The sequence below is a fragment of the Mirounga angustirostris genome, unplaced genomic scaffold (assembly GCF_029215605.1).
Source record: "Mirounga angustirostris isolate CCGP_5_RB_7025 unplaced genomic scaffold, mMirAng1.0.hap1 SCAF_1, whole genome shotgun sequence".
NCBI classification, from domain to species: domain Eukaryota; kingdom Metazoa; phylum Chordata; class Mammalia; order Carnivora; family Phocidae; genus Mirounga; species Mirounga angustirostris.
Window position 1 is genome coordinate 125823050 of NW_026991709.1, and position 23566 is coordinate 125846615.

At 38.0% G+C, this 23566-nt stretch overlaps 1 protein-coding gene across 1 annotated transcript in view; it reads right to left on the reverse strand.

The window, feature by feature from the left end:
* The window catches only part of LOC123862935 (inhibitor of carbonic anhydrase-like), a 41916-nt gene extending 26281 nt beyond the window's left edge, over positions 1 to 15635 (reverse strand). The window contains exons 1-2 of the mRNA XM_064587506.1: positions 14883 to 15635; positions 2859 to 3031 (exon numbers count right to left, since the gene is read on the reverse strand). Of these exons, the coding sequence (XP_064443576.1) occupies positions 2859 to 3031; positions 14883 to 14925 (216 nt within the window). The 5' untranslated portion in view covers positions 14926 to 15635. The remainder of the gene's footprint in view (positions 1 to 2858; positions 3032 to 14882) is intronic.
* Positions 15636 to 23566: the final 7931 nt, after the last annotated feature.

Here is a 23566-nt window from a genome sequence, read left to right on the forward strand (position 1 = left end):
GATGTTTGACCCATAGATACTTGCATGGGTCAGACCTCCTTCCCTCCCCAGTGTTTGCTCAAAGGTCACCTTCTCATCGAGGCTCTCTACAACCGTATCTTAAAACTTCATGCATGAATGCTGGATCTCCCTTTGTTTTTTCCTTAGCGCTTATCAACCACCTGACAAACTTTCATTGTTTACAGCCTGCCTTCCTCTTTGGAATGTAAGCTCCACCAAGGTGGGGACACATGTGTGTGTGTGTGTGTGTGTGTGTTTCCTTCTAAGGTTCCTACTGTACCCAGAGAAGCACCTTCTACAGGTAAGTGTTCAATAAACATTTGCTGGATAAGTGAATGAGTGAATTGTCAAATATTTCTATCCATAAGAAGTCATGGTTTGCACTCACACATCTGGATTCCCTCTTCAAGTATGTCAGTCAGCCCAGCATTCCTTCCTTCTTGTGAGAAGCAGCAACCTCCCAGCCTCTTCTCAGAAATGAGATTGGATCATTTCTCAACCCATCATGGAAATCATTTTTTAAATTCATTTATTAATTGACGTTTAAAGTAATTAGGCTTTTTCTGAATTTAGTGTTGCATTTCTATATACTTGCCTCCTTTTTCCCCATCCCATCTTTTTATTACACATGTATTCACACTTATGTATTTACATATGTATGTATTATATATAATTAATACTCTGTTGGTTGCGTGTATCAGAACCCAACTTAAATTAATTTGAGAAAAGGAAGGAGTTAGTATAAAGGTAAAAGGACAAGAAGGCCACTGGGCCTAGTGAACACCATCAAGGTCAGAAGCAATTACAGACATGGGTTTCAGTTCACACCCATGGGCTCCAAGACTGAGGTTCTAGATTGTTCTTGCTCTTCCCCCACTTTACATACATCTTCCCTTCCTGGCAGCCTCCTCCTCAAGCTCCAAGAGCAGATGCAAAGACAGTACTGTTATAGAGAAGTTTAACCTGCTCCCATGATTGTGTAAGGTCAAATTCTTGTAACAAATCATTCTCCATGAATTAGAGAAAAATAAATAAATAAGTTTGTGTGCATATTTATGACTCTTACTGAATATTTCCAAATTGTTTTCCAGAAATGACATAATTTATCATTTATAATGCCAATAGCAATGTATCCTAATGTCACAGAAATTTACTAGAAAGAAATGCTATCATTTAAGAGATGTTATTACATTTCTAGGTATAAACTGTTACTTTAAGAAATGGCTTTATTTGCATTTATTTGCATTTGATTATTAAAAAGGATGAACACTTTTCCTTTACGGTTTATATTATTTATTAGTTACAATTTCTTTTCTGTGAATGGTTTGTGTATAGCTTGATATTCTTAAGCATTTCTTATAAATTTAAATGCCATCTTTATCTAGTTTTTGCACTATGGTGTTTTGTCATAGCTGAGGTGAATATATTTTTAGATGCTTAAGGCTTTAAAAAATTTTTTGTCAGAGATTTATAATTTTTCATTTCCAAATTTATCTTCCTCTGCAATTTATCTTGTGATGTCTATCTATATTAGTCAAATTGAGTCAAACTGAAAGCTTGTTTTGGTATATGGATTAAACATTTCACTTGTTTTTTTTTGCTAAATAGTTACCCAGTTGTCCAACTAAAGAATCTTTTCTCAGCCATTTGTTTAGAAAGTTTGCCTTATCATACATATCTATGTAAATCTACATGTATCTTACCTAAATTTATTAAACCTAGGGCCCTAGTGCCCTGATGTTGGATATCGATCATAGTTGACATCTGTATCATATCACATAGACAAGTAGATGGATGAATGTATGTAACTAAATGTGTGAATTTTGTTCTCTTCCAGGTCTCTTACATCTACACTAGGACCCTGGTCTCTGTAACACTGCTATTTTTATATTTTATAGTTTCAGGTAGGCCTCAGCCACTCCCTTGCTAATTTTCTTTTTCATAATACTATTTATATTCTCATCCATGTGCTTTTTCTTAGGATTTTATAATTATTCAATTGATTCTTTTTAAAAAGACTGTATTTTGATGAAAATTATATTAAACTTACTCTTTGGGAAAATATGCAAGTATATGATAATTTAGTCTTCCCATTTAGGAATATGGCATATGTTTTAATTCATTAATAAATATTGTTCATTTGTTCTAGACTTTTGTATTATAACAATCTTGCAGATCTCTCCTATGATTTTTTTCCTGAAATGTTTTTCTACTATATTATAGAATATATTATAATATAATAGAATTACAGTATATTGTTTTAAATGAAAATAAGTCACAATTTTGGGCAACTTTCCCCCAACTAATGACCATTGATACACAACAATGACATTGTGATATGTTTATCTTTTGTCAAACTAATTTATTCATTAATAAATAATTATAGTAATATTTTTCTTGACCCCATTGTACATTCCAGGCATGCAATCATCTGAAAATATTGATATTTTATTTGTGTCTTTCTATATCATATGCATTTGTATCGTATTGCATTACTGGGAAATTCCAAAAACAATGTTAAGTAATAACGGTAACACTATAGCTTCTTGTTTATTTCTGACTCTATGGATTTCCAGTGCAATTCTGGCTTTGCTTTATGGCAGGCATTTTTACTGAATCCTTCTTTATTAGTCATTTAATTACTATTACTGTTTTTACTATTAATGAATGTTGAGCACCTATATTTTTCTCTACACACAGTCGCTGTACTTTCAGGTCTTCAGCTTATTTCTTTCTCGTCTAAAGCATTGTCTAGTTCCTGTGGGAAGAAAGTTGTTCTGAAGCAATAAACAATAACAAGCCCCAGAAAAAGGAAGTATAGATTTTCTTCCACTTTCCTGTAGGCAGCTGCAACTTACCATAATGGCCTTGATACATTCGAGTTGAGAGGTTCTCTTCACACAGGTGACGTGAGGACCATCCGCTGGAAGGACTCTTTTCATATTGTCACTGAAACTGGAGCACTTACTGGCCTCATGATCTGAGATGGCGCACCACCTCACAGTTTTCCCAGGGACAGCCAAACACAGCCCTAGGGGACAGAGGCCAGAGGTGTAAGGGACCCACAACACTCATCTTTCTTTGCTGGGAGAAGAGGTGAAAGGTAAAGGGTTGGCTGAGTAGGATAGACAAAAATTGGGTTGGCTGCATGGCTCACATGAATTCTCAACTCCCATTTCTTTGATTGTGTCTTTCCCCTTGGAGAAAAAAAGCCAAAAGCATCCCCCAAAAGTCAAACACAGAATTATCATATGACCCAGAAATCCCACTCCTCAGTATATAACCCAAAGAATTGGAAATGGGTACTCAAATACACATACACAAATATTCATAGCAGCACTATTCACAATGGTCAAAAAAGGCAGAAACAACCCAAATGTACATCAATGGATGAATGGATAAACAAAATATGGTGTATCCAAACCATGAAATATTATTCTACCATAAAAACAATGAAGTACTGCTATATGCTACACATTGATGAACCTCAAAAATAATGTTAAAGGAAAGAAGCCAGATATAAAAGGCTACACATTATATGATTCCACTTACATGAAATATCTAGAGTAGGTAAATCTATAGAGACAGAAAACAAACTGGTGGTTGCCAGGGGCTGGGGGAGAAGGGAATGGGTACTGACTGCTTAATGGGTACAGGATTTTCTTTTGGAATGATGAGACTATTTTGGAATTAGACAGAGATGGTAGTCGCACAACACTGTGAATAACTAAATGCCACTGAATTGTACACTTTTAAATAATTGATTTGATGTTAGTGAATGTCACCTCAGGAAAAATGATAAAAGAAACCTATAGGAAGGAATCTTGAGCCTACCGATTTAGTCTTTCTTTTGACATTGGATACTCTAACCTTACATGGCACTAATTGCCGGGGCATTAAAATCACTGCATGTTTATTTCACTGGCATTTTAAGCTATAGTAATAAGCGTAGAGAATATTACAAAGGCAAAATGCTCTTTACAAATCTGTAGTATTTGAGCCAAAAGTTATTTTAAATAAAATCTAGAGGATGAAAGTTACAACAGTGGCAGGTCCTTGTTTTTGATGAAGTCCAGTATATTTGAATTACCCAAGTCTGTCTGACTCCAAAATCTGTACTGCCTTTCAACTGTAAGTAGGAAATATCAACAGAAATGGGACAGGAGATGCCAAATTACCTTAGGCAGAATCCCATACGAAAGACAGAATGACAAATGGAGCCCCTCAACCCTATCTGAAAAAGTCTTCCACAGTAGAAGCCCAGGGAAAGGAGAGCAAGCTAGGGAATGGAACTCTAGAGGCCATGTGCCCTTGTGCAGAATAGAAACGTTTGGAGTATTAGCTTACATTTGCATTTGGAGCCTTTCAAAGCATGTTTACTCTGCTTGCTAATATAGATTGCTAAAACATTTTGTGCTTAGAAATAACTGGTAACAGTACAGACAATACAACTCTATAAATGAAAATAGCTTTGTAAGCTGGCTAAGTTATACAAAGAGCTACTGTATCCAGCTACAGTTTTTTTCTCTTTCAAAGGTATGCACTTTGGGGGAAAGTCTTTTTGAAAGTCTATATTTTCAGTCACCACTGTGCTTATGTCCAAATGACTAAAACTAGTTTCTGCACTTCTAACTTCTTTTTTAAGTGTGAGTGTAAAACAGGGTGAATGAAGTTTGTATTGTAAGGGGAAAAGTGAAAGTCGTGTCAGAAACACAGTATTAAAACACAGAACTAACCAAAAGCAAAAAAGAAAAAAGAAATATACAACACAAAACAAAAAAACCAAAGGCAGGATGGACTTCTGCTTCCGCCTATGAAAGAGTAACTGATATGGGACTTGCCCTAGTACTTTAGACAACTTAAAAAAAAATGTGGAAAAAACATATAAAAAAAGAGTTTTAAAATAGTGGACAATGGGCAAAAGAAAGCCAGAGTAGCAATAGTTACAAGGGACAAAACAGACTTTGAAACACAGCTGTAACAAGAGACAAAAAGGACACTATGTAATAATAATGGGAACAATCCAAAAGAGCATATAACAATTATATATATTAATGCACCCAATACAGAAGCATCCAGATACATAGAACAGTTAATAACAAACATGAAAGAATGAATAGATAATATAATCATAGTAGGGGACTTTAACACCCCCCTTACATTGATGGAAAGATCATTCAAACAGAACATCAACAAGGAAACAGTGGCTTTAAAGGACACACTAAACCAGAAGGACTTAGTAGATATAATCAGAACATTCCATCCTAAACCAGAAGAATACACATTCTTTTCAAGTGCACATGGAACATTCTCCAGGATAGATCACATATTAGCTCACAAAACAAAACAACGCAACAAATTCAAGAAGATCGAAGTCATACCACGTGTCTTTTCTGACCAAAATGCTATGAAACTAGAAATCAGCCACAGGAAAAAAACTGAAAAGACCACAAATACATAAAGTTAAAGCATACTACTAAACAATGAATGGGTCAACCAGGAAATAAAAGAAGAAATCAAGAAGTACATGGAGACAAGTGAAAATGAAAACACCACAGTCCAAAACCTCTGGGATGCAGCAAAAGTGGTTATAAGAGGGAAGTTGATATATTGCTATACAGGCCTACCTCAAGAAAGAAAAAATCTCAAATAAACAACTGAAACTTACACCTAAAGGAGCTAGAAAAAGAACAACAAACAAAACCAAAAACTAGCAGAAGGAACGAAATAATAAAGATTAGAGCAGAAATAAATGATGTAAAAACTAAAAAAAAGAACAGATCAATAAAACCAGGAGCTAGTTCTTTGGGGAAAAAATTTTTAAAAATTCATAAACCTCTAACCAGACTTATCATGAAAAAAAGAGAAAGGACTCAAGCAAATAAAATCACAGATGAGAGAGAAAAATGACAACCAACACCACAGAAATACAACCATAAGAGAATATTACGAAAAACTATGGGATGCCTGGGTGGCTCAGTCAGTTAGGCAACTGCCTTCGGCTTGGGTCATGATCCCGGGGTCCTGGGATCGAGTCCCGCATCTGGCTCCTTGCTCAGAGGGGAGCCTGCTTCTCTCTCTGCCTGCTCTACCTGCCACTCCCCCTGCTTGTGCTCTCTCAAATAAATGAAATCTAAAAAAAAAAAAAAAAAAAGAAAAGAAAAGAAAAACTATGTATCAACAAATTGGACAACCTAGAAGAAATGGATAAATTCCTAGAAATGGATAACTACCAAAACTGAAATAGGAGGAAATAGAAAATTTGAACAGACTGATAACCAGCAAAGAAATTGAATCCATGATCAAAAAACTCCCAACAAGGGGCGCCTGGGTGGCTCAGTCATTAAGCGTCTGCCTTCAGCTCAGGTCATGATCTCAGGGTCCTGGGATTGAGCCCCGCATCAGGCTCCCTGCTCAGCGGGAAGCCTGCTTCTCCCTCTCCCACTCCTTCTGCTTGTGTTCCCTCTCTCGCTATAGCTCTCTCTGTCAAATAAATAAAATCTTAAAAAAAACCCAAAAACTCCCAACAAACAAAAGTCCAGGACCAGATGGCTTCACAGGTGAATTCTACCAAACAGTTAAAGAAGAGATACTACCTATTCTTCTGAAACTATTCCAAAAAATAGAAAAGGAAGGAAAACTTCCAAAGTCATTCTATGAGGCCAGCATTACTCTGATACCAAAACCAGATAGACACCACACACACAAAGAAAGAGTACAGGCCAATCCCTAATGAACATACATGCAAAAGTTCCCAATAAAATACTAGCAAACTGAATTCAACAATACATTAAAAAAAAATCATTCACCACGATCAAGTGGGATTTATTCCTGGGTTGCAAAGGTGGTTCAATACTTGCAAATCAATCTACACGAGATGATACATCATATCAACAAGAGAAAAGATAAAAACTATATGATCATTTCAATAGATACAGAAAAAGCATTTGACAAAGTACAACATCCATTCATTAAAAAAAAAAAACAAAAACAAAAAACCTCAACAGGACACTTGGGTGGCTCAGTCAGTTAAGCATCTACCTTCAGCTCAGGTGATGATCCCAGGGTCCTGGGATCGAGTCCTGCATTGGGCTCCTTGCTCAGCAGGGAGCCTGTTTCTCCCTCTGCCTGCCGTTCCCCCTGCTTGTATTCCTTCTCTCTCTCTCTGACACATAAATAAATAAAAATCTTAAGAAAAAAAAAAACCTCAACAAAGTAGGTTTAGAGGGAACATACTTCAACATAATAAAGGCCATTTATGAAAAACCCATAGCTAACATCATCCTTAATGGGGAAAAACAGCTTTTTCACTAAGGTCAGGAACAAGACCAGGATGTCCACTCTCATGACTTTTATTCAACATAGTACTGGAAGTCCTAGCCACAGCAATCAGACAGCAAAAAGAAATATAAGTCTTTGAAATTGGTAAGGAAGAAGTAAAGCTGTCACTATTTGCAGATGACATGATACTATATATAGAAAACCCTAAAGCTTCTGCTAAAAAAACTGCTAGAACTGGTAAACAAATTCAGTAAAGTCATAGGATACAAAATCAATGTACAGAAACCTGCTGCATTTCTATACACCAATAATGAAGCAGCAGAAAGAGAAATTAGGAAAACAATCCCATTTACAATTGCACCCAAAATAATAAGATACCTAGGAATAAACCTAACCAAAAAGGTGAAAGACCTGTACTCTGAAAACTATAAAACACTGATTACAGAAACTGAAGATGACACAAAGAAATGGAAAGACATCAACACTCATGGATTGGAAGAACAAACATTGTTAAAATGTCTGCACTGCCCAAAGCAATCTACACATTTAATGCAATCCCTATCAAAATACCAACAGTATTTTTCACAGAACTAGAACAAACAATCCTAAAATTTGTATGGAACCACAAAAGATCCCCAGTAGCCAAAGCATCTTGAGAAAGAAAATCAGAACTGGAGGCATCACAATTCTGGACTTCAAGTTATATTACAAAGTTGCAGTAATCAAAATAGTATGGTACTGGCACAAAAACAGACACATAGATCAATGGAACAGAATAGAAAACCTAGAAATAAACCCATAATTATATGGCCAATTAATCCTTGACAAAGCAGGAAAGAATATCCAATGGGAAAAAGACACTCTCTTTAACAAATGGTGTTGGGAAAACAGGACAGCAACATGCAAAAGAATGAAACTGGAGCACCTTCTTACACCATACACAAACATAATTTCAAAATGGATTAAAGACCTAAACATGAGACCTGAAACCATAAAAATCCGAGAAGAGAACACAAGCAGTAACTACTTTGACATCAGCCATAGGAACTTCTTTCTAGATATGTCTTCTGAGGCAAGGGAAACAAAAGCAAAAATACACTACTGAGACTATCAAAATAAAAAGCTTCTGCACAGAGAAGGAAACAATCAACAAAATTGAAAGGCAACCTATGGAATGGGAGGAGAATTTTGCAAATGATATATCTGATAAAGGGTTAGTATCCAAAAAATATAAAGAACTTATACACCTCTATACCTCAAAACCAAATAATCCAATTAAAAATTGGCAGAAGGGGCGCCTGGGTGGCTCAGTTGGTCAAGCATTTGTCTTTGGCTCGGGTCGTGATCCCAGGGTCCTGGTATCGAGTCCTGCTTCAGGCTCCCTGTTCACTGAGGAGCTTGCTTCCCCTGCTTGTGTTCTCCCTCTCTCTCTCTCTGTCAAATAAATAAATAAAATCTTTTTTAAAAAAAGGGGCAGAAGACATGAACAGACATTTCTCCAAAGAAGACATCCAGATGGCAAGAAACACGTGAAAAGATGCTCAACATCACTCATCAGCAGGGAAATGCAAATCAAAACTACAGGAAGTATCACCTCACACCTGCCAGAAGGGCTAAAATCAAAAACACAAGAAACAACAAATGTTGGCGAGGATGTGGAGTAAAAAGGACACGCGCAGTGTTGGTAGGAATGCAAACTGGTGCAGCCACTGAGGAAAACAATATGGAGGTTCCTGAAAAAAGTTAAAAATAGAACCACCCTACAATCCAGCAATCACATTACTGGGTATCTACCCAAACAATACAAGAACACTAATTCAAAGGGATACATGCACCCCTATATTTATAGCAGCATTATTTACAATAGTCAAGATATGGAAGCAGCCCAAGTGTCCATTGATTGATGAATGAATAAAGAAGATGAGATAGATAGATAGAGGAATATTATTCAGCCATAAAAAAGAATGAACTCTTAAAAAATGAAATCTTGCCATTTGCAAGGACATGGATAGAGCTAGAGTATAAAGCTAAGCAAAATGAATCAGAGAAAGACAAATACCATATGATTTCACTCAAATGTGGAACTTAAGGAAGAAAACAAACAGGCAAAGGGGAAAAAATGAGAAAGAGAGACACAAAGCAAGAAACAGACTCTTAATTGTAGAGAACATCTGCTGGTTACCAGAGAGGAGAGGGATGGGGGGATGGGTGAAATAGGTAATGGGGATTAAGGAATGTACTTGTGGTGATGAGCACCTGGTGATGTATGGAGTTGTTCAATCCTATATTGTACAAATAAATAAATAAAATTTGAAAGACATTATTAGAAACTCTCTAAAATGAAGCTCAGAGAGGGGAAAAAAAAGAGTTTGAAAAATGAATAAAAAGAGCCTCAGTGATCTAACATATATGTAACTGCAGTCCTAGGGAAAAAGGGGGAAAGGGGCATGAAAAAATATGTGAAGAAATATTTGCCCAGAATTTTTCCAAATATTATGAAAACTATAAACTCATAGTTCTAGAGCAACCAGGGAAAAGAGATAAATTAAGTATAGAGGAACAAAGATAATAAATATCACAGACTTTTTGTCAGAATCCACACAAGTCATAGACAATGGAATAATATCATCAAGGTGCTAAAATAAAAGTAACCTGCTAACTGGGGTGCCTGGGTGGCTCAGTCTGTTAAGCGTCTGACTCTTGATTTTGGCTCAGGGTCATGATTTCAGGGCCCTGAGATCAAGCCCCTCATAGGGCTCCATGCTCAGCAGGGAGTCTGCTTGTCCCTCTCCCTCTGCCCCTTTCCCCCACTCTCTCTCTCTAAAATAAATAAAATCTTTTAAAAATAATAAAATAAAGTAAAATGAAATAAAATAAAATAAAGCAGGAAGGCCAGAAGCGGAAGTTCTCACGCCCTACCGCTCCTGGTCAATTGTAAACCCCAACAGGAAGAGAGGTACCCTGCATTCCTAACAGGAAGAAGCCTATACTTCACTACCCCAGCAGGAAGAAGAGATTTTCTCTTTGCCTGGCAACAGCCCAACTAATGCGAGACTGTCACAACTCGATCAATGAAAACCAACTACACTTAGAATTCCCAGTTTATGCCAATGGATTTTTTTTTTTAAGATTTTATTTATTTATTGGACAGAGAGAGACACAGCGAGAGAGGGAACACAAGCAGGGGGAGTGGGAGAGGGAGAAGCAGGCTTCCCGCGGAGAGGGAGCCCAATGTGGGGCTCGATCCCAGGACCCTGGGATCATGACCTGAGCCAAAGGTAGATGCATAACGACTGAGCCATCCAGGTGCCCCTTTTTAAAAAATTTTTAAAAGATTTTATTTATTTATTTGACAGAAAAAGAGCACAAGAAGGGGGAGTGGGAGAGGGAGAAGCAGGCTGCCCGCTGAGCAGGGAGCCCGATGTGGGGTTCGATCCCAGGACCCTGGGATCATGACCTGAGCCTAAGGCAGACGCTTAACGACTGAGCCACCCAGGTGCCCCGAACTTTTTTTTAATAGCCCCTCCCAACTCCCCCCTTTCTTTCTCTTAAAAAAAGGGGGAAAAAAAAAAGCATCTCCTGTCTTTTGTTCTCTAGTCTTGCCTATGGTTTTGCCATAGCTTGCATACCCTGAAATATGATCTTCTGCTATTCCCAAAAAAAACCATTTTTGCTGGTAAAATAACTGACTGTTTTTTTGAGGTTAACACTTCTCAAAATTATCTATAAATTAAATGAAATCTCAACAATATTTCAAGACTAAACTTGCTTTCTATAGTAATTGATAAGCTAATTCAAAAATGTATATGCATACACAAAGTATCTAAATGGCCAAACCAAGCCTGAAGTAGTACCATAGAGTTGGAGGGCTTATTCTACCTAATGTCTGGACTTATTATAAAGCTACTGTAATCAAGACAGTGTGATATTGACACAAGGAGAGACATACAGCTTAATACAACAGAACAGAGAGTCCAGAAAGTAACCCACATTTATAGGGTCAGTAGATTTTTAACAAAGCTGCTAAGTTAATTCAGTGGAGAAAGAATATCCTTTTCAAAAACAAGTCCTGGGGACACTTGAGTGGCTCAGTCAGTTAAGTGTCTACTTTCGGCTCAGGTCATGATCCCAGGGTCCTGGAATCCAGTCCCGCATTGGGCTCCCTGCTCAGTGGGGAGCCTGCTTCTCCCTCTGCCTGCCGCTCCCCCTGCTTGTGCTCTCTCTGTCAAATAAATAAATAAATCTTAAAAACAAAAATAAGTCCTGGAATAACTGGATATTCATGTGAGAAAAATGAATTTCAACCTTTACTTCAACCATACACAAAAACTACAAATGTATCCTAGTCCAGAATAGAAAAGTTGAAGTTATAAAACTTCTAAAATAAAACAAAATATTGCAACTTTAGGGGCAGCCAATTATATTTTTAGAGAGGACACAGAACGTAATAACCGAAACATAAAAATTTGGTAAGTGAACTTGGTCAAAATGTAAAACATTTGCTCTTCATATGATAGCATTCAGAAAATGAAAAGAAGTTAAACCACAAACTTGGAAAAAATAATTGCAATACATCTATGTGACCAAGGACTTGTATCCAGAATATACAAAGGGCTTTTTAACTCAATAAGTCAAATAACTGAATTTAAAAATGGGACAAGATTTGAACACATAATTCATAAACGAAGATATACGAGTGGCCAGTAAGAACATAGTAAGATGTTCAACATCATTGTTCATCAATGAAATGCAAAGTAAAACCATAGTGAAATACCACAACAGAAGTGGTTAATGTGAAAAGACTGACAATACCAAGTGTTGCTGGGATGTGGAGGAACTGAAATTCTCCTACATTGCTGGCAGCAATGTAAAATGGTACAACTACTCAAAAAAAGTTTGGCATTTTCTTAACTAGTTAAATATGACCCAGAATTTTACTCCTAGAAACTTGCCCAAAAGAAATGAAAACCTGGGGCGCCTCGGTGGCTCAGTCGTTAAGCGTCTGCCTTTGGCTCAGGTCATGATCCCAGGGCCCTGGGATGGAGCCCCGAATCGGGCTCCCTGTTCAGCGGGGAGCCTGCTTCTCTCTCTACCTGCTGCTCCCCTTGCTATGTTCTCCCTCTCTCTGACAAATAAATAAGTAAAATCTTAAAAAAAAAAAAAAAAAAGAAAGAAAGAAAGAAATGAAAACCTATGTCTACCCGAAGACTTGTACACTAACGTTCATAAGCAGCCTTACTCATAATATCCCCAAACTGGAGACAAGCTACAAGTTCATCAACAAGTGAAGAGGTACACAAACTGTGGTAAAGCCATACAATGGAATACGACTAATCAATAAAAAGAAATGAACTTTGATGCACGCAATGTGGATGAATCGCTAAACAATTGTGCTGAGTGAAGCCAGTCACAACAGACTATGTACTGGATGATTCCATTTATGTGAAACAGCAAAACTTACCTATAATGGCAGAAAGTGGGAATGACGGGGAAGAGAACAATTTGGGAGTGATGGACAAGTTCTATACCTTGATCGTGGTGGTAGTTACATGGGTAGGTGTAGTTACCAAAATCCATTGAACTACATGTATACTTAAAATGAGTGCGTTTTATTATATGTAAATTATCCTTCAGTAAAAATTATTTTAAAAAAGAGAGAGACTGCAAGCCAGCTAGCCTAGGCCAATTCAATAACACTCCATGCCTGTCATGTGACAATTTCAAGAAACGACAATCAGAGCCCACTGTGGATATTTCAGATTGATCCTAGGAAGGAACAGCTGCTGGTGGCCACATGCTCACTGTGTGGAGAAACCTCTTAAGCTCCAGAGAGGCTGAGGTAGGAGGTACAGGCCAAAGTGGACGTACAGGCTGTTCTGAACCTTTGGTTCTTGGCTCTTGCAAGGTCTACTAATAACAACCCTCTCCCTTCTGATCTTTTTAATTTTAAACTCCTTTGGTTGCCTTTCTGTCATTTGCCATCAGAAGAGCTTTTGTCAGAAGAGAACACTGAGCTTTGAAGAAAGCACATCCTAGACTCCAGCCTGATCCATATCCAGTGCCCAGTGGGAAGGACTGTGGGGGGTGGGGATGGGGGGAGGTAGGCCACTCTTGCCTCTGGTTTGTAAATATAGAGCGGATTGGGAAATGAGCTTTCGGTCAGCGCCTGACATTGCCAGGAGAGGAGATAGAGGAAGAAAAAACAACACACATCCTATCCAGGAGGAACTGGGGAGCAACCAGGGGGTTTCACTCTGGATTTCCTGGTGGCTGTAGGTGGAACACGGCTGTACACTACCTTTCCAGCCTTCCCCAGCCCCAGCAGAGCTCGCTGTGTGGCCCCATGCGGCAGTAGTAGGCCAGGGAGGCCCACCATGGTACTCCTTGCCCTTCCTGCCTTGTCCTCCCTCTGCTGTCCCCAGGTTACCTTTCTCCTCAGGTAAGAAACCTTACCCCTCTGGAAGTTATTTAAGACAGCCTGAGGCCAGGCAGAACCAGGGCTAGAAAGAACCAACAGTTGTTGAGTCATGGGGCCAGGGTTGGGGGGTGTGGGGGGAGGTGTTCACTTGCGTGAGCTCATTAACGGTGTACCATTACCTACCTTCCTTACAGTTACCCCGCTGAGAGCCCTGGGCCCCCTCTGTCCAACACAGGAAGGGGCCCCCTACATTTATGCGCAGGATTTTTACCAGTGATACTCACCTGTGTCTAGCTCTGTCTAGGTACATTATCTCATTCCACTTTCGCAGTGATGGTTATAAAAAAGCAATTCCTACCTAATGAGGAAACCAGTTCAGAGAGGTCCAGGGATGGCCCAGAGTACACAGAAATGAGTGGCAGGTGGATCCTATTCTAGGATGATCGCTTTTCCCACAAGTTCCTCTATCTCCTTGTTGTGTGATAAGGATGGGAGAGGTTGTACAGTTCAAAGCAGGAAAAACCCTTCTGATTAGATACCTGACGGGTCAAGCATACCTGACATTAAGCCCTTCTCCCATTTACTAACACAGATCCATGAGCCCTGGGGAAAATCCCTTCTCTCCTCTGATCCTGTTTCCTTGGCTGTGAACGGGAGCAACAGGGTCCAGGCCAGGTGTCATAAATCTTTTCAGTAATAGGCTAGTGAGTAAGTATTTTAGGCTTTGTGGTATATATGGTTTCTGTAGCAACTACTCAGTTCTGTCTTTGAAGTCGGAGAGCAACCCCAGACAATACTTACCTGAATGAGCATGATTGTGTTCTAATAAAATTTTATTTATAGACACTGAAATTTTAAATCTCTATAATTTACATGTGTCAAAACTATTAATTCTTTTTATCTTCTTTCAACCATTTAAAGATGTAAAAACCATCCTTAGCTCATCCAGCTGTACAACATGAGGCCAGCAAGCCGGACAGGGCCCCCAGCCCTAGGCTACAAAAGTTTGTCAGAAGCCTGTATGCACCACGGGCAGAAGCACTTTGAGACCAGCCAGGCACTGGGCTGCTTCCGGACCCCTCAGATCCAGGCTGTGCAGTGTCCCTCTACGACTGACCCTCGGCTGGCACCCAGTCCGGGTCTTAGAGAGCAAGAGCCCACCCGGCTCCCAGTGCACACTCACCCAGGGTCCCTGCACACAGCAGGGCGCAGATGGCGAGCCTCATAGTCCGCTGCGGTACGCGACACTGAGTCGCGGCTCCGGGCGCCTGAGCAGGCTTTACGTGCCCGGGGGTGTGGGTTTGGGGGGAGGGGGCGCGGATCCGCCTACTCCGAAGGGTTAGCCTTTTGGGCAGATCACCCTCGCTACACCCCCGACCCCTCCCAGGGGCCGCTCGCCGGCACCCCGGCCCTCCACAGGGTTGGAGGACGACAAGCTGCGAGCCACGCTCCCGCCGACCCGCGGCCACCCACTCTGCCCAGCTCCCGGAGCTGCGAGGCTGCACCTCTCTGCTCGCGGGATAGGGGTCGGCCAGCGGGAGGTGCGAGCGGAAGCAACCTCGGAGCCCGCTGGACTGACCGCCTTCTCAGAGAAATAGGCTGGAGGCAAGTGATCCGCCGGGCTCCCAGGTTAGTTACTGGAACGTAAGTTGACTGACCCGTGGGCCCTCATCCAGCCAAGCAGCTCTTAGATGTTTGGAAAACACAGACTTCAGGGGAAGGGGGGGCAGTCCACAGGATGAAACCTAGGGACTCTTCCCTCAGGAGAGCATGTGCACACGTACACACGATGTTTTGAACACAATTTTCGGGGATCCTCAGACTCTTCTTCGAAGGCATCTCCGCTGCCCACTCCAGGTCCCTCCCGGAAGGCCCCCCCCTCCCCAGTCCAAAAGACACAGTTCCCTGCAACCCTCTGCTGAAGACTAAGGTCAGGTGAAACGCTGAGCCCCCGAGGGCTGCTTCTGCTTGGTCCTGCAGCCTGCAGCCTGCAGCCCAGTCCTCCTGAAGTCTATGAGCTCCACCTGGGGAAATGGTGCTGGGTCCATTGGATATATACATGGAAGAAAAAATGAATAGAGGCTCCTATCTCACACCATTCACAAACATCAATTCCAAAAAAATCTAGGCCAGGTGACTTAGCTTTGTCTTCTATGACATTATGCTATCTCACCAAGTTATTTAGTTTATAACTATAGTTATATAGCACAAATTAAAGGGCTTATAAATCATTTGTTAAATTCAAGGAGACCTGGGTCCCTGGGTGGCTCAGTTGTTAAGGGTCTGCCTCCCGGAGTCCTGGGATCAAGGCACGCATCCAGCTCCTTGCTCAGTGGGGAGCCTGCTTCTCCCTCTGCCTGCAGCTCCCCCTGCTTGTGCTCTCTCTCTCTCTAACAAATAAATAAATAAAATCTTTTAAAAAATAAAAAATAAAATTCAAAGAGACCTAATGAGTGAATATTTGGGGCAAAAAAAAAAAAGTCACAATAAGAGAAGTCATCTGCTTCTTTTTACCTAATTTATCTTTAACCTGACTGGAAAAATAAATCTATGTATTAAAAAAAAATCATTTCCAGGTGGGTTCTAGATCTAAATGTGAGGGGTAAAATCTACGAAGCTTTCAGAAGGAAACAGAACATTTTCATGAACTTGGTACAGGCAAAGATTTTTTAAACAGTATACAAAAAGTGCTAAACATAAAGGAATATGTTAAAATTGCACTCAGAAATATTTAAAATTTCTGTTTACCAAAAGACACCATTGAGAGTGAAAGGCAAGCCACAAAATGGGAGAAAATATTTGAAATACATCCAACAAAGTCTCTTAGCTATAATATATAAAATACTCCTACAACTCAATAAAAAAAGCAAAAAATCCAATAGAAAAATGGGCACATCACAAAAGAAGTTATCTAATTTGCCAATAAACATGAAAAAGTATTCAGTTTTATTATTAATCAGGGTAATTAATATTAAAACTATAATGAACTTCATCATGTACTCCAGAATAGCTAAACTTTAAATAAGATTTAAATTTATAAATTTGTATTTCATCCCAAACCGAGTATTAACAAGGATATGGGGAAACTGGAACTTTCATACACTGTTGGATGTAGGAAAGTGGAAATTGTACAACCACGTAAAAAACTGGCAGTTATTAAAGCAGAATATAGGTGTACCCTGTATCAACAGAAATGCATACACACGTTCACCAACAGACATATACAAGAATTTTTACAGCAGTATTACCTCATAATAGCCTTAAATTGAAAAAAAAAAAAAACAAATTTCCATCAATACTCAATGATATGGTCACTATTGGAATACCACAGAGCAATGAGAATTATAATAAAGGCATGCCTCATTTTATTGCACTTTGCTTTATTGTGTTTCACAGACACTGTGTGTCATATTTCACAAATGGAAGGTTTGTGGTAACCCTACGTCAAACAAGTCAGTGGGTGCCATTTTTTTTCCAACAGCATTTGCTTGCAATGTGTCTCTGTGTCTCATCCTGGTAATTCCCACACTATTTCAAACTTTTTCATTATTATCATATTTGTTACAGTCATCTGGGATCAGTGATTATGACTCACTGAAAGCACAGATGACGGATAGTATTTTTTAGCAATAAAGTGTTTTTAATAGACTACAGAATACTGTAAACATATCTTATATGCTCTGGGAAACCAAAAATTCATTTGAATCTCTTCACTGTGATATTTATTGTGGTGGTATGGAACCAAACCTGCAATATCTCTGCCTCAGAATGTATATGAAATAGCACAGTTGATGCTCATGAATATTATGTTTAGACAAGCTAGACAGAAAACAGTGCCTCAGAAGATGGGGTTCAGAATTAACTTTCCCTTCACTTCTCTGGCATTTAGGGTCACCTTCTTGTTTCTTTGGCACTTCTGTCTACAGTCAGACCCTCCAGACTCTGCTTTGGAGTAGGATTAAAAGGAACTTGATATTTAACTGTTTGTAGAATGAAATAACACAAGAAACACATATGACAAAATAGTTACTTTTAAAATATGGATGGAGGGAATATGAGTATTTCTTGTTAGATTTTGCTACATAGATAAGATTTCTGAAAATTTAAAAAAAAACTAAAACTATGTATTTTTTGAGTGATAGGGTTTTATATTTAAGTTTCTAGTGCCGTAATGGATAAATGTAGGGATTATAACTTTAAAATGATATTAGTGGGACACCAATGGACCCAGCACCATTCCCTCACTGTACTTTAGTACAAAACTTTGTTAAAAATCAGGAAAATATAATAAAATCTTTAAAAAAAAAATCAGGCAATTATATATGTGTTTCAGGACTCTCCATTCTGTTTTACTGATCGTATATCAATCCTTCCATTTATATCTCACTGTTTCAATTTCTGTAGCTTTATTGTAAGTCTTGATATCTCATAATGTAAGTCCTTGGTTTTTTCCCCTTCAAGATGGAATTGGGTTTGTTTGTTGTTACTGTTTGATTTTGCAGTCCCATGTAAATTTTAGAATTCACATGTCCATTTCCAGAAAAAAAAAAATACCTGCAGACGCTTGATTGGAACTATACAAAAATACAGATCAATTTGGAGGGATTTGACATCGCCACAATATTAACCCTTGCAATTCATGAATATGTATATCCCTGCAATTATTTAGGCCTTCTTTACTAGCTCTTCTCTTGATACTATTTTGTAGTATTCGGTTTAGAGGCCTTGAACATCCTCACTAGATTTGTTCCTATATATCAACTGGTTTTTGGTGCTATTATAAATGGGGTCATGATTTTAGTTCATTTCCCATTTGGTTGTTGCTGGTATATGAAAAAATAATTGGTTTTTGTATATTGACCTTGAATCCAATGACCTTACTAAATTATTTTATTAATTATAATAAGTTTTTTGGATTTTCTGTGTACATCCTTTTGCCTTTGTGAATAATGTTTTTGTTTCTTCTTTTTCAAGTCTTATAATTTTATTTCTTTTTCTTGATTTACTGCACTGACTAGAACTTCCAGTACATCACTACATACAAGTAGTGATAGAGGAGGAAAGTTTTCAATAATTCACCATTGGGTAAAATGTTTGCTGGTGTTTTGTTTCGTTTTAGATGTTATTTATCATATTAGAGAAGCTCCCTTCCTTCCTGGCTTGCCTATTTTTTTCTTTAAATCATGAATGAATGCTGAATTTTTATCAAGTTTTTTCTGTACCTATGGAGATAATCATATGATTTCTCCTCCTTTTTCTGTTGATGTGGCGAACTACTCTGACTTTTAAATGTTAATCTACTATTACATTCCCGGAATAATCCCCACTTGGTTGTTATGTATAATGATTTTAATATACAGCTGAACTTGAATTTCCAACATTTTGTTTAGGATATTTCGCATCCATCTCATCTTTTTTCATGAGAGAAATTGTTCTTCAATTTTACCCTATTTTAATATCCCCATATGTTTGGTTTTAAGGCTATGTTAACTCATAAAATAAATTGGGAAATGTCACTGTTCTCATTTTTGGAATATGTTATATAAGAGTAATGTTATTTTCTTCTTAAATCTTTGGAACAGTCCACCAGTGAAGCCACTCATGTCTAGAGTTTTATTAGTGAAATGGTTCTCAATTCCAGATTAAATTTCTTTTTTAAATTTATTTTTTTTAAAGATTTTTTATTTATTTATTTGAGAGAGAGAGAATGAGAGACAGAGAGCACAAGCAGGAAGAGGGTCAGAGGGAGAAGCAGGCCCCCCGCTGAGCAGGGAGCCCGACGTGGGACTCGATCCCGGGACTCCAGGATCATGACCTGAGCTGAAGGCAGTCGCTTAACCAACTGAGCCACCCAGGCGCCCACCAGATTAAATTTCTTTAATGGCTAGAAAAATGTTCAGATTTTCTGATTCTTCAAGTTTTTTCAAGTATTGGTAATTTTGTTTTCCAAAAAATTTGTCCATTTCATCTAAATTTCAAACTTACTGATGTAAAGTTTTTCTCAATATTATCTTTATGTTTACCAGTTTATTACAAAAAATATTATAAACGGTACAGATAAACAGCCAGATGAAGAGACTATAGGTGAGGTCTGGAAGGGTTTCAAGCACAGGAACTTCTGTCCTTGAGGAACTGGAGAGCAATACATGGGTGCATTCACCAACCTGAAAGCTCTTATACATTTTAATGTGGGGGGATTTTTGCTACAATCCTTGTTTTCATTGCTGATATTGGTAATTCATGTTTTCTCCTTTTTCTTGATTCTTACTGCCAGGGTTGTATCTACTTCATTAATCTTCATAAAGAGCCAACTTTTGGCTTTGTTGATTTTCTCCATTGTAAATTCATTTATTATTTCATTAATTTCCGTTCTTTTAACTTTCTTTTGGTTTTGTTCTTTTTCTAGTTTTTATAAAAGGAAGTTAAAATCATTGATTTTCACACTCTCTTCCACTCTAATATATGCATTTAAGGCTATAAATTTCCCTATAAAAAAGAATGCTTACTTTTTCTTGATATATCTTTCTGATTATCCAAATATTTTTAAAATATATATTCTAATTCAACATATATTCTAATTTTCATTGTGGTTTCCTACTGGACTCATAATTTATTTAGAAGTGTATTGCTTGATTTCCAGTATTTGTCATTTCCAAGCTATCTTTTGCTGTTTATGTCTAGTGTAGTTCCATTATGGTAAGAAAACACGCTCTGAATGAGTTGTCTTTTGCAATGTGTTGAAGATTGTTTGGTGGTCCCCCATACAGTCACTTTTTGCTGTTTAGTGTGCATTTTAAAATAATGAGTAGCCTATAGTTGTTGGGTATTTGTATATATAACACAAACATTTATATATAATGTATATTACATATAAATAAAATACATACATATGTGTGTATATATAAGAAAATTGTATTGCTGTTTCCTGTTTGATTTTTTTTACCTGATTTTTCTATTAGCACTAGAGAAAGGTGTGTTAAAATTCCCTACTATGATTGTGGATTTGTCTATTTATTCTTTTAATTCTCTCAACTCTTGCTTTATATACTTTAAAACTGTATTTTTCAAATGGGAGAAGATATTTGCAAATGACATATCAGATAAAGGGCTAGTATCCAAAATCTATAAAGAACTCATCAAACTCAACACCCAAAGAACAAAGAATCCAATTAAGAAATGGGCAGAAGACATGAACAGACATTTTTCCAAAGAAGACATCCAAATGGCCAACAGACACATGAAAAAGTGCTCAACATCGCTCGGCATCAGGGAAATCCAAATCAAAACCTCAATGAGGTATCACCTCACACCAGTCAGAATGGCTAAAATTAACAAGTCAGGAAACGACAGATGTTGGCGGGGATGCGGAGAAAGGGGAACCCTCCTACACTGTTGGTGGGAATGCAAACTGGTGCAGCCACTCTGGAAAACTGTATGGAGGTTCCTCAAAAAGTTGAAAATAGAGCTACCATATGATCCAGCAATTGCACTACTGGGTATTTACCCCAAAGATACAAAAGTAGGGATCCGAAGGGGTACGTGCACCCCGATGTTTATAGCAGCAATGTCCACAATAGCCAAACTGTGGAAAGAGCCAAGATGTCCATCGACAGATGAATGGATAAAGAAGATGTGGTATATATATACAATGGAATATTATGCAGCCATCAAAAGGAATGAGATATTGCCATTTGCAACAACGTGGATGGAACTGGAGGGTATTATGTTGAGTGAAATAAGTCAAACAGAGAAAGACATGTATCATATGATCTCACTGATATGAGGAATTCTTAATCGCAGGAAACAAACTGAGTGTTGTTGGAGTGGGGGGTGGGGTGGGAGGGATGGGGTGACTGGGTGATAGACACTGGGGAGTGTATGTGCTCTGGTAAGCGCTGTGAATTGTGCAAGACTGTTGAATCTCAGATCTGTACCTCTGAAACAAATAATGCAATATATGTTAAGAAAAAAAAAAAAGAAGAAGAAGAAGAAGAAGGTAGCAGGAGGGGAAGAATGAAGCGGGGGAAATCGGAGGGGTAGACGAACCATGAGAGACGATGGACTCTGAAAAACAAACAGGGTTCTAGAGGGGAGGGGGGTGGGAGGATGGGTTAGCCTGGTGGTGGGTATTTAGGAGGGCACATTCTGCATGGAGCACTGGGTGTTGTGCACAAACAATGAATCATGGAACACTTCATCTAAAACTAATGTTGTAATGTAAGGGGATTAACATAAGAATAAAAAAATTAAAAAAAAAAAAACTGTATTTTTCAGTGCATATCTATTTGGGATTGTGATACCTTCCTGGTGGGTTAGTCCCTTTATAATTATGATCCTTATGAAAAGCCTCTTTATATCACTAGTAATGTTTCTGCCTTAAAGTCTTGTTTAATATTGGTATAGTTACACTAGCTTTCTTTGTTGTTGTTTGTTTTAGTTACACTAGCTTTCTTTCGGCTATTGTATGCATGGTATATATTTTAATCCTTTTGTGTTCAGTGTAGTGTCCTTATATTTAAAGTGTTTTCTATAAACAGCAAATATTTTTAAAATTCCATCTGACAATCTTAGTAATTGTCATATATAATTTGTTGGTATTTAATGTAATTACTGATATATTCAGGTGTTATCTACCACCTTACTATTTGTTTTCTATTTGGCTAACCTGTTTTATGTTTCCTTTTCTCTCTTCTCTTCTTCTTTTAATCAATTTGTTTAAAGATCTTATTTATTTGAAAGAGAGAGACAGAGAGAGCAGGAGCTGGGGTGGGGGGCCTCTGGGGCAGGGGGAGAGGGAGAAGTAGACTCCCCACTGAGCAGGGAGCCTGACTTGAGGCTCCATTCCAGGACCCTGAGATCTTGGCCTGAACCTAAGGCAGACGCTGAACTGACTGAGCCACCCAGGCTCCCCTAGAGTAATCAATTTTTTAATTACTCCATCTTTTACTCTCTATTCACTTGTTAGTTACATATTCTTTTCCTATTCTTTTGTGAGTACCCAAAAGATTACAATGCTTATTATAGTGTAAGGAACATTATTACTTCTGTAACTTCCTTGCTAATGCTAAGAACTTTATAACATTTAAGTTCATTTACTCCCTTTTGTTGTGTTATTGTTACGAACTTTTAATTACAATTTATCATTTCGAATGTCATAAAATCAATGTCTATATTTATAAATATTAAGTCAATATTTATTTATATTTAAGCACATATTTACTCTCTTCATTGCTCTTCACTCCATCCTCAATTTCTGTGTTTCCATTTGGGATCATTTTTATTCTGTCCAAATAATTTCTTTCCCTTAGTAAAATCCCTGACAATGAATTTTTTCAGGGTTTTAAATGTTTTTAACTAACAGTTTTATAGGACTTTTTTCCCACCAAGTATGTTTAACTCTGTTATTTTCTTCCACAAATTTAATAATGTCACTTTACTGTTTTCTTTTATGCATAATTTCTGTTGAGAAGTCAACTGCTGTTCCTTTAAAGGTAACATGTCTTTTTTCTCTGGCTGCTTTTAAAATAGACTCATCTTCCTTATGCTCTTTGGTTTGACTATGGTATGCCTAATTATGATTTTACCCTAGCTGTGGGCTGTTTTTCATCGTTTTTGGAAAATTCTCATTGTTTATTTAAATATTCCTCTTGCCTGTTCTCTGTTGATTCCACTTTTATACTTCTGTAAATATATATGTAGTAACATTTTAAAACTGCTTTTTCTCTATATTTCCATTCTTTTTTTTCTCACTGTGCTTCCGTTGGATACTTTATACTGACCTGCCTTCCAGTTTAGTGATCTCCTCTTCTGTGTATCTATTGTACTGTTAAATCCATTTATTGAGAAATTGCCACCAATTATTGCCTT